This window comes from Manihot esculenta, chromosome 1, assembly GCF_001659605.2.
Source record: "Manihot esculenta cultivar AM560-2 chromosome 1, M.esculenta_v8, whole genome shotgun sequence".
NCBI lineage: Eukaryota > Viridiplantae > Streptophyta > Magnoliopsida > Malpighiales > Euphorbiaceae > Manihot > Manihot esculenta.
The window spans coordinates 3,563,298-3,579,555 of NC_035161.2; the positions used below are offsets into that span (position 1 = coordinate 3,563,298).

At 24.5% G+C, this 16,258-nt stretch overlaps 1 protein-coding gene across 3 annotated transcripts; it reads left to right on the forward strand.

Annotated features, from left to right (window-relative positions):
* Positions 1 to 7,178: 7,178 nt before the first annotated feature.
* On the forward strand, positions 7,179 to 9,389 carry LOC110619483 (ethylene-responsive transcription factor ERF117). 3 transcript variants are annotated; one of them, XM_021762992.2, is made up of 3 exons: positions 7,179 to 7,271; positions 7,663 to 7,898; positions 8,020 to 9,389. In XM_021762992.2, the coding sequence occupies exon 3, from the start codon at positions 8,220 to 8,222 to the stop codon at positions 9,144 to 9,146; it is 927 nt and encodes a 308-aa protein (XP_021618684.1). In that variant the 5' UTR covers positions 7,179 to 7,271; positions 7,663 to 7,898; positions 8,020 to 8,219; the 3' UTR covers positions 9,147 to 9,389. The 3 variants fall into 3 exon arrangements, with proteins under 3 accessions (XP_021618684.1, XP_021618668.1, XP_021618677.1); XM_021762976.2 differs by having other exon boundaries at positions 7,196 to 7,490; XM_021762985.2 differs by having other exon boundaries at positions 7,196 to 7,478.
* Positions 9,390 to 16,258: the final 6,869 nt, after the last annotated feature.

Here is a 16,258-nt window from a genome sequence, read left to right on the forward strand (position 1 = left end):
ACATCGCACAATAGGTTGGACATGGAATTTATGTTGCGATTTAGTGGTATCACATCGTGGTTGTCAGCTGCTCATGGTGGAGATTCATCGCACGATGGATTTCGCCCGGTGAAGATCTTTGCTCATCGACTATCAATGAAGGAAGAGTGAGTGATTGACCATTGTTTGAGAGTCATGGAGAGGGTGATGTGCGGCTGCAATATGGTGAGAGAAAAAAAAAAGAAAATGATTAGGGTTGTGTAAGTGCGAAGAGTAAAAAATAAAAGTAAAATTAAGAATAAAAATAAAGGAATAAATAATAAAATAAGAATAAATAATAAAATAAGCCTCCATTAACTCCTGCAGTAAAACATATCATTTTGGGTATGATATAAGAATTCAGACATGTAAAAACTTAAAATTGCAAATGGTAGTGTATCATATCAGATCAGATTATTGGGAAAGAAGACTTGATTAAAAAAAATTATAAGATAAAATAAATAAAAAAGAGATGAAGTAAAATGAAAATCTGAACAAGAGGGTTTGACTTTGTAAGCGTCGTGGATGTGGTTATGTACGTAACTGAAAACACAAACATTTCTCTATGAGAATTGTAAATGAAATAAACACTCTCAAAACATATCCTTGTCTTTACCGTTACCTAAGAGAATAAAAAGAAAAAATCTAGGCTATCAAAGAAAAATACATTTTTTTTAAATTAAAGAAAAAAGTAAAAAAAAAAAATTAGAGGGATAAGAGAAGAAATAGTTATAATTTATAGTCTTAGCTAGATTTTATTTGAATATCATGACCATTAGACAATTGGCGTTGGGTCACTAAAAGTGACATCCTTAGTTAGTTTTACCTTAAATTCTTCGTAAAATGGCTTGAGAAATACTTGTTGAAATTGTACTTTCAAACCGTGTGAAGTGCCATTCTCATTTACGAATAGAGGTGGTTGATCGAACAATGACTTCAATTCCACTTTTGGTTCCTCCACTTTGTAAAATCTCTCAAGGATCTCATCTCTTCTTTCTTCTTTTTGGACTTGGCTAACCTTTCAAGGAAAAGGAGGTTTGATTATTAGATCATCATGTTTAGCTAGTTTATGTGCGGGTGTCAATTTACTATTTGTTTTAGGTGCTGAAATTTCATTCTCCAGGTCTGCATTTTCGTCGTGCCCACGACCTACCTCACGAGGATTTTGTAGCAACTCTTTTTCACTTCTCAATGTAACAATACTCACATTCTCCCTTGAGTGAGTTGACTATTGTTTGGGAAAGTAATTCCTCTTGAGACTCCAATTTGCTTAAGGAGGTAGCTAGTTGGCTCATTTGTGTTTTTAAATTTTGAATTATTTCCCTTGTTTCCTGCTGAAATTCTTGAGTGTTAATTGCTAAACTTTTAACAATATCCTCAAGAGACATACCTAAATTTGATGAAAATGCTAGCTGTTGCTGAGGATTTTAGAAACAGGTCGGCATTGCTCTATAGTTGAAATTTGAATGATCTCCCTATCCTTAATTATAAGTGTTCAAGCAAGCATCATATTGTTTTTGAGGAGGATTATAAAGTTCACCCACTGCATTTACTTGCTGTTGCAGGTTTCTTATAGCAATACCTTATACCAAACTAGTCAAATATGAAAGTTGTGATGCAAGAAAAGAGAAAGATGGTTCATAACAGCTTAAATTTGAATACATCACATTGCTGCAATAAATCTCTATAAGCAAATCCAAGATTTAGCTGCAAGATTAAATAAAATTATTCAAAAGAATTAATAAATCAATTTAAATCAGTCTCGGCAATGGTGCCAAAATTTAATGGGCGTCAAAACTATAAAAAATAAATTTCTGCTTTTCTAAAATAAAATAAATTGCGATAGTGGTGAGCAAGGTCGATCCCATAGAGATTGATAAATAAATAAATTTTATTGAATGAACAAAGAAATAAAAATAAAATAAAATAAAATAAAATAGGAGGGTTTTGAATATAGAGAAGTAAAAATAAATAAAACTAATTCAAAAAAAGAAGCAATTAAATGTAAGATAAAAGATAAGATGAGAAATATTCAGTCAAAGGAATAATCTTAGTTTCAGCTTTATTGTTTGATTACAGATATAAAAATAATTCCAAATTAATTATTGATAAATCAGTTATAGATATCGAAATTGCTTCATATATCCAATCATTTCTTAGATTTTAAACTAGTTAAGAGATGTTCGTTAACTAATTCTAATTCTTGGATAACCATAGGAGACACTCATAGAATTTAATCCAATTATCGCATTAAGAATTAGAAGGATCTGATTCTAACTAACAAACGCAAGGCGCTCTGTTCATTTAAGTTAGATTATATTGTTATTTATGAAGGTCTTACACAACCTAATTCACCACCTATTTCATATTAAACTAAATAATTACGAATTTAATCAATCTGATTAGCAATATATTATTCTAACAATTACACAATGGACCTTATTATAACAATTACTAGAATAATAATAAACACTAGTTACAGGAATAATATAAATATCAAGAATAATTAAGAAAATAATAGAATCACATAAATCTCATAACTAATTAAACTGAAATCTTAATTATCATTTAACTGAAAGAAGAACTTAGCTACATATATGCATGGCTGAAACACCATAATGAGAAGAGTGCTTTCAGCCTTCTAAGCTAATTAAGAATGATAAATGAGAGATGAGATGAAATATGAGATACTTTGTACATTAAATGTCCTCTTTTTAAAGCACTAAGAGTCATAGCTCAACCTAAATATAAGTAATCAAAATCAAAGTCGAGTATATTTTGAGAGATGGGAGTTATTTGTTTGTTTCTTGGATTTAAAACTGAACTCTGATTTCTCTCGTCAAATATGTTATGCACATAATATAGTCCATAATGCAATAGTCTGATAGTTAGAGTTCAAACATGACTCTACCTCTTATCCTTCTGTAAACTTGATTACGCTCACGATTCTTTTGATTTCAGAATGTACAGTTTAAATTAGATTTTTCTCTTGTTATTCTCCAATTCTTGTTTAACCTACCAAAATATCAAAATTCAAGCAAATCAATCGGTTTTAAATAAAATCAAACTCAATATCTAAATATTTTTATAATATTAAAACTACAAAATGTGCATATTATCACGGCGTCTGCTTCTTGTGCGCTAGATTTGTTTTTGAGCTGTCTTGAATTTGTGTTTACCTATAAGAGTCCATTTTGGGCATGCATGATTATTTCTTGTGCCTTTATTTTTTTTTGTCATTGTTGTTGCTATATTTTTTTTGCTGCTTTGATTTAATCGATGATGATGGTAGTGATGATCAGTGATAGTGGCGATTGGTGCTAGGGCTAAGTATCGATCGATTCAATTCAGTAACAAATTGAACTACCCAAAACCGAAATAATTGAATTTATTAATTGTGAAAATCGAACCGAACCAAACTAGTGAAGGAATCGAATTAAATCAAATTACAAAATTTAGTTCGATCCGATTCAAAAATCTATTTGATATCAAAAAATACAGGTTTTTTAAATGCTTCTTTGATGAATTTCATTAAAAAAAAAGCCTCATACATCAACTATATAATCACCCATAATTTTACATATCAATCAAAAATTACATACAAATCAATTTAAAATTCATTAAAAAATATAAATATATCCATTCTTCCATTGAGGCAATTTATAAAGTAACAATTAATCATTCACACTTATACATATCATTAGATTAAAGATGCATACAAATCACATTCAAAACAAAAAAAACTAGAGTTTATTCATGAGCAACAATTAAATCTTAGAAAATCTCCTAAGAATGAGATGAGAGAAAAGAAAAAGCCATTGGTGGCCATCAACTTCGTCTCCTATGACATCCCTCAATGACTTCGATTGTGAAGAGATCAATCAAGGCTTCATCACACAATCGATTACTACAATACACCATTGACATGGGATTATCGACTTCGTCTTAGGAGGAATCAATCATGATCGTGGCGAAAGAGAGAAATGCAAGGTGACTCGAAAAGAAGCAGAGAAAGTGAAGAGGCAAGAATAGAAAAGGAGTTGAAAAAAAAAACCGTAGAGGAGAAATGGAGACGGCAACACCACAAGAGGAGCGAGAATAATAAGGGGTAGTAGGGTTTTGGTGAAAGAAAAGAATGAATCTATAAAAGGAAAAAAATGGATGAGATTCGTTGAGAATGTACTATTGATATTATTTGTTAAAAAAGGTAAGAAAAAAAGAATAAGACAATGCTTTCATGGCCTATACAAGTCATTATCTTACGTGTAGCTTTTTTCACCACTAAAGTACATATCAATACATGTAATATGGATTTAATATTGGGAGATTTACAATTTAGTCCCTGGATATTGCCATTATTAACAAGTCAGTCCCTGTATTTTTAGAAACCTATTAAAATATCCTTATATTTTCTCTCCGTCAATGAAATAGTCATTCTGTCTATTTTTGCCGTTAAAAATATAGTAAAAGACTAAATTACCCCTAATTATTATTATTATTATTATTATTATTATTATTATTATTATTCTTCTTCTTCATCTTAGAGAAAAAGGAGGCGACGGAAAATAGGATGTTTTGTTGATAAAAATTTTCTCTCTCCTCCTTTATCTAATTTTAACGGAAAATAGGACGGAATGACTATTTTGTTGACGGAAATAAAATATAAGGACGTTTTAATAGATTTCTAAAAATATAGGGATTGACTTGTTAATAATGGCAATACTCAAGGACTAAATTGTAAATCACTCTTTAATATATTATATATTAATTGATTCCATATTTAATTTTTATTAATTAAAATTGAATTGAAATAAATAAATTAATAATTTTTAAATTTAAAATTTAACAGAAATAATTTATTATATAAACTGAAATGAATTATTAAATTAAATCGGTTGGATTGATTTTTTTAACTGCAAACTAAATAATATCTGTCCATGCTGTGAGTTGATTTCTGTGGCAGGCTTGGGTTATGGGTTGAATTCTAGTTGTATTTGGTTTGTATACTAATCCTTGGAATGATTTTGGTGGGACCACATCACGTCAGCATTACTAATGGTATTAGTTGTTTTGTTGCCAAAATAATAATAGCATTAAATTGGTAGTTATGATTACAATTAAGAAAATTAAAAGAATATGAAAAAACACCTAACTTTTTCTCAAATAACCTTTTTTTTATAATTAGAGCATTAACTCTAAAAACTTTTTAATATTAAATGGAATTTTATTTATATATTTTAATACAATATTTTAAATTAAACAAAGAAATAAATTTGGATTATAAAAATTTAAGATAATTGTAAATTCAAATAAATAGAAAATAATCAAATGAAAATTGGAAGTTAAAGCTAATTATAAAATTTTGAAAATATTATGTAGTCATAATTTATAATCTGTTATAAATAGTTCTATAAAAATTAAAAATAAATTGAAATTAAATTTTTTATGCAAATTAAAATTAAAAAATTCATGAAATTAATTAATTTAAATATTTAAATTCAAAAATAGCGGAAGAAATTAATCCATTGAAAGAATAAATATTTTTACAAAATATCATTTAATTTTCACCCAATCAACTTTAGAATCGGCCTAAACATGTAAATTATTAATTAATTTAATAATTCCTAAAATTCAAATTAATTGTGAGTGAAAATTCATTAAATATGTCAACTTGGAAATAAAACGTATTATCGAAATATTTAATTATTTTTTTTAAATCTTAAATTATATTTTTTTGAAAAAAAAAATCTATTTTCTTGGCATGTTGTTTTATTTAGTGAAAATTATTATTTAATTTATACTATTTGAATAATTTTTTAATTTTAAAAAATATATTAAAATATTTTTAATATTTTAAAAAATCTAATCATTAATAATTTCATTTATTTTAACCGTTAATTAATTTATTATTTTAAAAAATTTATTAGTCGATTATTTAATATTTTAAAAAATTTATTAATTAATCTCTTTATATTATGAGTATTTTAAATTATTTTATAATATTTAATATTTACAATTAATAAAATAATTAATTAGTATATTTTTCATATTATCAAATAAATTTTAATACATCTTTTAAAATTAAGAGATTTTATTTTAAAAAAAATTAAAAAATTAAATAGTAAATTTATTAGCACCGTAAACATTAAATAATAAATTTTTATTTTTATTTATAATATTATTTAAAAATTTTAAAATTAATTAAAAAATTATGGAATAGGATTTTGTGTACTTTTATATTTTATAATTATATATATATATTAATTAAAAAAATTATATTTTTATACAATATTATAAATTATAACAGCATACATTAACGTTACGATTAGAAAGTAAAATGATATATATATATTATTTTTCTCTTAATCAACACTTTCTAATTTAATCTGAAATATTTTAATTTCTACTCTTTTAATATTTAAATTTTCATTTTAATGATATAATTATTAGGAATCGAATCAAAATTCTATATAAATGTGTGAGCTGTATTTTAAAAATTTAAATTTAATTTATTAAATTTTATTTAAGTTATGAGTTCACTTGTTGCGAATTCCAATTAAATATTAATAAACTCAAATTTTATTCATTTAGTAAATATTTTTAATAATTGAATTTAATTTTGAATAGTTTATAAATAATTTAATTTATTTATTTTAAAATTAATAAATTTAAAAGTAAATAATTTTAATTATATAAAAAAAATATATAAATTAATTTGTAAATAATAAAGAATAAATTTTTAAATATTAATAATTTTAATATTTTTAAATTTTAATAATGTAATTAAATTATATAAAATTAAACTTTAAAAATTTATGATTTACTCATAAAAATATATGTAAAATTTAAATTTAATTTTCTTATAATATTAATATCATTCTATTAATAAATTTATTCTGCAATATTCTTTGTAGAATTGAAAATAATCGAATTCATGAATATTAACGAATTGAGTATTATAGAATTCAAACTAAATAAATTTAAATTTTAAATTTAAATTTAATTAATTTAAAAATTAAATTGAAACTAATTAAATTTATATTAATCGAATTTCAAAATATTTCCTAAATAGTTTGGTTTATTTAAAAGCAGGGACTAGCAAATGCACACAAGACAATTGTGAGAACATAAAATTAAAAAATATATATATAAATAATAGAGCAATGGCATGCAAGAAGGAAGCTTTTGTAAAGTTTTCTCTAACGAAGAAATCTAGAGAGTAACGGAACAAGTGGGAGAGCTGAGATTGGAAGGTGAGGTGGTCCTGCTTAATCACACACGAGGCTTCCACATGGCCCCTCCCCTTTGAAACTTCCCATTTTAACTTCACTTTCCACTCTTTTCTCGCGCAACAAACACTTCAGAGGCCACACCCTCTGTTCTGTGCTCTCTGTTTTTTCTCTCATGCAACTTCTTTAGAGAGACCAGACAGTAATAGAGCTTCTATTTCTAACACAGAGGTTCTACTTTTGGTATTAATCATGTTTCTTGATTTGATACTTTCGATTATTTGTTTCACTTCTTTTTGTCTTGATTTTCCTTTTTTCATGATATTTTGTTGCTTGATTATAGGGATATCTATTAATCCGATATTTTTGTGATTTTCTTTTGTTTTTTAATTTTGGGTTTACTGTTTTTTTGCAGATTCTCTCTGCTCTGAGAAAGATTTTCTCTGAGAAAAGCAGAGAAGAGAGAAACAGAGGATTTATGTCGTCTGGATTTGATCTATTCACTGGAGCTCACAAGAAGCTCTGGATCTTTTTGCACGTTCTCTGCATCACTCTCTGTTTCTTCTTCACTCTTTGCAGCCCATCTTGTTCCCTTCAGACGAGCAAGAAACATCAGTTCCTTGTTATTTCTATAATATTAAGATCAAAACGGTATGTGGGTTTCTCTTCTTTTGTTTAGTTTTCGATTTGAATTCTCATCCGATATTTGAAAAATCAGTGATTTTATCATCGTTTAGAGTTCTAATTTTGTGGTTTTGATGTTTTTTTGCAGCAATTGTTTTTGGGTAGATTGCTCTGAGGATTGTCTGGGAAAATATTTATCATTTTCAATTTTGGGGTTTAGGGGTTTTAGGGTTTTGGGTTTTTCTTGATAATCAAGCTTATCAAAGATTTTCTTTCCTCCCCCATTTTCCTTCCTTTCCTTGGGTTAATTTCCTTCATAGATAAGGCTTTTTCTGTTATATTCATACAATGCCAGGCCTTAAAAGGCTAATTTTGGATCAAAATTTGAGTTTTGGTAAAGAAGAGAAGAAGCAACCAAGCCATTTGCTGTCGACAAAGAAAATTCGCATCATCTGCCATGATCCTGAGGCCACAGACTCCTCAAGTGATGAAGATGAAGGCCAAAATGAGAGGAGCAACAGATTGATGGGTTCTAAGCTTTTTGTGAGAGAGATTAAAATCTCTCTTCCTCCACATGAATCAACTGCTGAGAATTCTTCACAAGAAAACAATACCAATAGAGGCAAAATCACAAGTAATTCTAACCAGAAGAAAACTAGAATTTTGTCATCTAACTACAAAGGTGTTCGACGAAGGCCATGGGGGAAGTTTTCAGCTGAGATTAGAGATCCGTTTCGAAAGGTTCGATTATGGCTTGGCACTTACACAACTGCTGAAGAGGCTGCTGCTGCATATAGGAAAAAGAAGCAGGAGTTTGAGATGATGATGGAAGCAAGAAAGCTTAAGAAATTGTCAATTAATACGAAACTCGAATCCGAAGAATCAAGTGGTTTGTTCTCTTATCCATCACCATCTTCTGTGCTTGATGTGCCTACAAGAACATCACTTAGCCATGGAATTGAAGCTCCAATCAAAGAAGAGAACAATGAAGAGAAGACACATGAAGAAATCTCAGAGTTGAAAATGGTGGAAGAAAGACAATCTGTTTTGGATTTATGGGAGGAGCCTGCACTGTCTCCTTCAATAAGCCAAGAGCTGCTGAGTGGTGATTATTGCTCAGAGCTTGGGAAATTTCTTAACAATGTCAATAATGCAGAAGATTTTTCAATGGAGGTGGTCGATTTTTTTCCTATGGAAGGTGTGATGGATCTTCCAGATATTGAGCTCGAGACTCTTGCTTTTGTTGAGGAATCTTTGAATTTCACATGCCCATAAGTTTTGCAGTTAGGAATTATAGGAGGCTTTGGTCTTTTGTTTTTACAATACATTGGTGAAGAGAGATATTGAAGTTGTTATCGTTTTGTGTTTGTTAGGTGGGAAAGAGAGTTCTTGGAGTTCTTTAATTTAAAGATTTTGTGGGATTTTCATGGCCACCCAAGATTTTTGCATACTCTCTGTAATATTAAAGACTTATATGAGTAATTTATTATATGGGAACTCTGTTAGGTTTGGCTGATATATGGTAGAAGCATTTGTTTTCTTTTTATCGACGACTATTTAGAGTTAGGAAAGGAAAATCAAACCATTTAGAAATACACGATATGTAAAAAAGACTGATTAGATTTTATGAGGAATTTTAATGAAATATCATTTAATTAAGATGAAAAATTTTAATGAAATATTATTTAATTAAGACGATAGATATAAAATAATTAAGAGAAGGTAAAAATTTTTATTGAAATTCTTAAAATATTGAATATTGAATTTCAAATAATTAGAAAAAGACTATTTATAATAGAAAAAAATTTAATATATAAAATTATAAAAATATTAAAAAAATAATTAAAATATAAAATTGATAGGTTAGAATGCAAAAATTTTTAAAAGATGGAATAGTGTGTTTCAAATAATTAAGGGAAGATTATTTATAATAGAAAAAAATAATATTTAAAATTTTAAAAAATATTTAAAAAAATAATTAAAATATAAAATTAATTTTTAAATGGTGAAATTTTGGTTTTGAATTTTATAATAGACATGCAGCTTTCATCACATGTTTTTAAATTTATATGTTTTTGAAAAATTATTATGAGTTTGTATTTTTTAAAAAATTATTATGAGTTTCAATCAGACGATAAAAAAAATTAAATCTGATTTAAATATATCATAAAATTTAAAATTAATTCTATTTGGCACATTGGGGATAAGAATATTCAAACATGGACAAATCTTCGAACTCTAAGGTTGTTTCTTGTGTCATGTGTTTGATGCTGTGGAAAGTACTTGGAAGGTGGCATCTTCTCTTTTCATTTTTGTCTGTTTTTTATTTATTTTTTATTTTTTATTATGATTTATTTAGTTGGAGCTTTCCCGCCATATTTTTTTATCTATATCTTTAGATTATGAATGTAATAGGGTTGATTACTTGTCAAAATTACTCTATTTAAATTTGAATTCGATAATATTATTAATATTCGAATAGATCTCAAAATTTAAATGAGATTCAAATTTGATTATATTTATTTTAAAAAATTATTTATATAAAAGATATTTTTATTAATAATTTTTTAATTTAAAATCAATATTTATATAAAAATATATTTTTTTAAAAATAAAATTATTGATTGTATTAATAAAATTCTATTAAATAAAGAGGGATATCATCCCAAACAGAGAGACGATTATGCCTGATACATTCTTTGGCTAAAGTATTAGTATTACGACGAATCCATCTAATAGAAATGTCAGTGCCTGTTGCATAAGATAATTTGGTAAACATACTTTTTCTTTCTTATCTCTCAAGTATAAATCATTAAAATTTTCCGAACAAAGGCACGGAAAAGAGGTTTTACGAGATAAACCTCGAATAAAGTTCCAAGATTGACGTCGTGGTTGCGATTCCGGAAACCCATAATAACTAGTAAACCTCCATTGAACATTATATTTAGAAACAATCGAATCAATAAAATTTGAAAAAAAGTTAACCATAGACTCAATCCTTGTCTATTGATTGAGAAGCAACTATTAAAATGTAAAAAATTATGAAAAAATTTCATACAAGAACTAAGGGCTTTTATTTCCATCAAAAATAAAATATCTGCATTGTAAGTAAGAACTAAAATTTTTAATGCAATAACTGTTCGATGATTGCTACCATAAATCTGTCAAAGAGGCCTACATATTCTAAAAATTGATTGAATTTTATGTGAGAAACATCCCCACCATATAAAAATCATAAGTGACGATCAGAATATCTTTAGAACTCTTAATAGGAACAACAACGTCTTCTTCTTTATCGATAGTCAATTGATATAAATCGTCTTTTACGGGAAAGAGGAAAGAAGAATTTAGGTTTAAAAAAGAGAAAAAAGCGAGAGTATCGAACCATAAAGAGGCCATAGAGGGAAACTTGCGACTCCTATTTTCTTCTATAAAAATATTTAAATTTTAATTTTTAAATAAAAATATGGAGAAAATTTATAAATATGATAATATAATATATATTATTTATTAACTTAATTATTTATATAAACATAATTGTTTATGGATAAAACTCAAATTCACCTAAACCCGTTCGGTACTCAAATACCAAACTAATTTTCATTCCTAGCCTAGATGAATGCTACCCTAAAATGAAATGTTTTGTCTATTGAATTCCTATTTGAAGCTCTCCAACTCTTCAATTTAATCTCAATGAATACTTATTTAATGATAAAAGAAAAAAAAATTACTTACTTAGGCTCCATTTAAAAAAAAAAACTTATAAAATATTTTTCCTAAAGAAATATTTCAAGAAAGTAATTCATTTTTATTATTTAATTGTAATATAAAAATACAAAATTAATAAAATCTGTGTATTTTTTTTTTGATTCCATGTGGAAAAGTTTTAGTTCAGTTTAATGGATACAAAATTAATAAAATCAAATCGAACAGAATCAAATAGAATCAAATCGATTTGATTCAAATTAAATTCTATTTAAAATTAATTCAGTTTGATTTTTAAAAATATTAAAATTTTTATTTTTAATTTATTTAATTAGATTAAATTTTAAATCGAATCAACTGAATACTCACTCAGAAAAGCAAGAGTTTAAAAATAAATTTTAACAAAAAGCAAAAGAAGAAATGGGAAAGCATTATTTGCTTTAGTTAGGCAATAGTGGATAGTGATTTTAAAAGTGAGATTGTGTATTATATAGAGGAGAGATTCGAAGCAAAAGGGTTGATGATAATATAAAAGAAATTAGCAGAAGAATTGAATAATTGAGTTGGCGGCTGATGATGAGCTCACTTGTTTTTCAAGCAAACCACACACTTTTCAATATGTTTGGTTAAATGTGGCTTTCTCACATTTCATTTTATCAAATTAGCTCTCTTCTTTTTCACTTTCTTTCTGCATCACACCTCCAGTTTCTATATGCCAATGAGAAGTCTCCAAAAAGAATAACTCTAGGGTAACTGACACCTCGGCTGTAGGGGAGGAAGGGAGGGACTGGGCTAGAGATGCCTTGGCCTCCAATGTATTCGGAGTTAGGGGTCGAACCGAATAAATCGAAAATCGAAATTTTAGTGTTTATAAAAACTAAACCAAACCGATTTTGGTCAGAAACCGAATCGAATCGAACCGGTATGATTCGGTTCGATTCGGTTCGGTTTGATCGGTTTCGATTTTTAATAATTTTTTTATTTTTTACACTTTATTTTTAATATTTTAAAATTTAATTAAAATATTTTAATCTTAATATGATTTAATTTCTCTATATTATTGAAAAAATATATTATTATCACTAATCGGTTCGGTTATTTTAGTTTTTTTCTGATTAAAACCGAACCGAACCAAAATAACTGAAATTTCTGAAATTAAAAACCGAACCGAACCGAAATATATAAAAAACTGAATCAAAATTTTAAATCAATTCGATTCGATCAATTTTTTCGATTTGAACCGAATACTGCTCACCTCTATTCGGCGAAACTTGTGAGATGACATTTAGAATTTTGATTTCTAAATTAAGAAAAAAAAAGGGTTATTAGAGAAAAAAATTAATTGTTTAGATAATTTATAATTTGTTCAAATATTTATATTAATTTTAATTATAAATTTTCTTAAAAATAATACTATTTAAAATTATAATATAATGATCATGAAATACAGTTATTTATAATTTAATTTTAAATTTATAATGAAAAACAAGTTAATTCAATGGAATAAATTTAGTATATTTATAATAAATATATTCTTGATATAAAATAGTAAATATTAAGCAACACTATAAATATTCTTTGATGGAAACAGTTCTAAATACTCTTTTAATCATAATATAAGGAATATTATCTTGAATTTTCACTAAATTTTTTAATATATATTTATATATTTTTTATTTTTTAAATTTTAAAAATTAAATAATATTAAGTTACCTAACTCTCAATAATTTCTTTTTAATTGAATAATTATAATATTAATCTATATATTTCTCTTTTTATTATATGTTAATATTTAAAGACATATTTTATTACTTTAAGATGAGTATAGCTAAGATGAGTATAGCTAAAATATAGTAAAACTAGAGGCCGAGCATATTTGATTTAAATCGAAAAAATCAATCGAATTAAATATAATTTAAAATTTTAACTTTATTTTTTATTTATTTCGATTCGGTTTAATTTTTAATTTTAAAAATTTTAATTTAATTTGATTTTAATAAAAAAATAAAAAAAACGAACCGAATTGATTTAGTGATAATTATATATTATTTTTAATAATGTAAAGAGATTAGATTATATTAAAATTAAAATATTTTAATTAAATTTTAAAATATTAAAAATAAAGAGTAAAAAATAAAAAAATATTAAAAATTTAAATTGATTAAATTGAATTGAATCAAATCGAATCAAATTGGTTCAGTTGAATTTAATTTCTAATTAAAACCGATTCGATTTAATTTTTATAAATATTAAAATTTTAATTTTTAATTTATTAATTCAATTTAATTTTGAATTATAAAAGCCGCCGTGCGAAGAAGGGTCAAGTCAGGTCAAAATATCAAGATGTCTGAATTCAAGATAGCAATCCTCTCTGCCACTAATTTAGGAGTCATCCTTTGCTTCTGGACATTAACATCACTTATCACTAACAGCAACTTCATCCTAAAATGGGTTTCAACACCAATAACAAAAAAGAAAAAAATTAATAAATTAAAAGAGATAATTTAGCATTTCTCCAACAAAGAGAAAGTCTTATTTCCTAGCGTGTAAAAGTTTTCGGCCGAACTGAATTTTGCCCCCATAAGTCGTTCAACGTTTAATTAATTTAATTTAGAATCGAATTAAATAAATTAAAAATTAAAATTTTAATATTTATAAAAATTAAATTAAATTAATTTTAATTAAAAATTAAATTAAATTAAATTAAATTAAATTAAATTAATCTGATTTAATTTAATTTCATCAGTTTAAATTTTTAATAATTTTTAATATTTTATTTTTAATATTTTAAAATTTAATTAAAATATTTTAACTTTAATATAATTTAATCTATCTATATTATTAAAAATAAAATATTAATTTAATTTTTTTTAATTAAAATTAAATTGAATTAAAATAATTAAAATTTTTAAAATTAAAAATTAAATCAAATTAAAATAAATAAAAAATTAAACTAAAAATTTAAATTAATTCAATTCAATCAATTTTTCTATTCAACTTGAATACTAGTCGCCTAGTCCCAACGCCTCTTCTTTTAGCAGTAGTTAGAAAATGTTGAACACCTAATTTGACTTATGAGGGATTGTGGTGTCTTTTCTCATGATTTCCTTTTGCCCCACTTTTCTTCAACCAAAAGGGATTTGGTCTTTGTGTAGAATTGTCTAAATCCTTTTAATTTCTGAATTTTCCATGTGTAGAATGGAAAACAAATCTTTATTTAAAGAGATTAGCTATTAAATCATTGTTAAGCAGCTGAGTTAAGAAAATCATTTAACTTATTTTTTAAAATTTTAAATTTTATATCTTTAATCTCTAATTTTCAATTAAAAAAACCACAAAATTTAATTTTTGGCTGAGTTGCGTTAATTTCTTTTCGTTAAGAAAAAGGACAAATTTTACTTTTCTAGGAAACAAAAAGAGAAGCTTTGTAAGAAGTAAATATATCAAAACAGTGGACTTTATATATATATTGACAATGCTTTTGGTTTGGCAGATAAATCTGTTCACGGTTGCTGAGGTCTCGATCGGAATAAAAATCCATATCGAATCGAATTAAAATTTTAAAAAATTAATGATATTAGATCGAATTGTATAAATTAAATTTATTTAAATATTTAATTTTAATTTTAATTTTTTTATATTAGATTGATATTAAATTAAAATCGTATCAAAAAATTAATTTATATATATTTTTAAATAATTTATAATAATATTATAATTTTAATAATATATTTTATATATCATATAATTGTACTAAAATTATTTATATATAATTGTAATATTATTTAATTATTAAATATTTATTATTATTATTATTATTTATTTAATTTTATTAGTTGATTATAATTTATTATATATAATATATATAATATGCACTAATTAAATTATAATATTAGAATTATGATATTAAAATATAAATTACTAAATAATTATATATATGTATATATAGTTATTATTTTATATATATATATATATATATATATTATATCTTTTAGTCATTAATTAATTATTAAATATTTATAATAATATAATTTAAATATAAAAAAATTATATATTTTAGTCATTGATTAATTATTAAATATTTACAATAATATAATTTAACTAATGAAAGTTAATTAAAGTTCATCTCATCTAAATAGATTATGTATAAACACTATCTTAATATTAATATAATTATACTAATAAAATATAAATTATTAAAATAATTATATATAAATCCATATATACTTATAATTGTTATTAATATTTATATGTATATATATAATTATTATGTATTTTAATCACTAGTTAATTATTAAAAATATAATTTAACTAATTTAATTAATTAATTATACTTCTATATTATATATTATTTTCATATTAATAAAATTTATATTAATACAACATAAATTATTAAAATCAATTACATGAATTACATATGTATAATTGTTAACTAAATTATATATATAGTAATAAAATATAATTTAATAAAATTAAAAATAAATTAAGTTAAAATAATTGTAACTATTTTAAAAAAATATTCAGTTAAACTATATAATTTTAGATATTATGTAGTTTTAGATAAAATTATGTAATTTTATTATAAAAAATAAAGAAAATTAAATAAATTTACAAAATAATTAATGTTGGTTTAGTTAGAATTTATTTTTTATAAAAATATTGCAATAAAATTTTTTAAAACT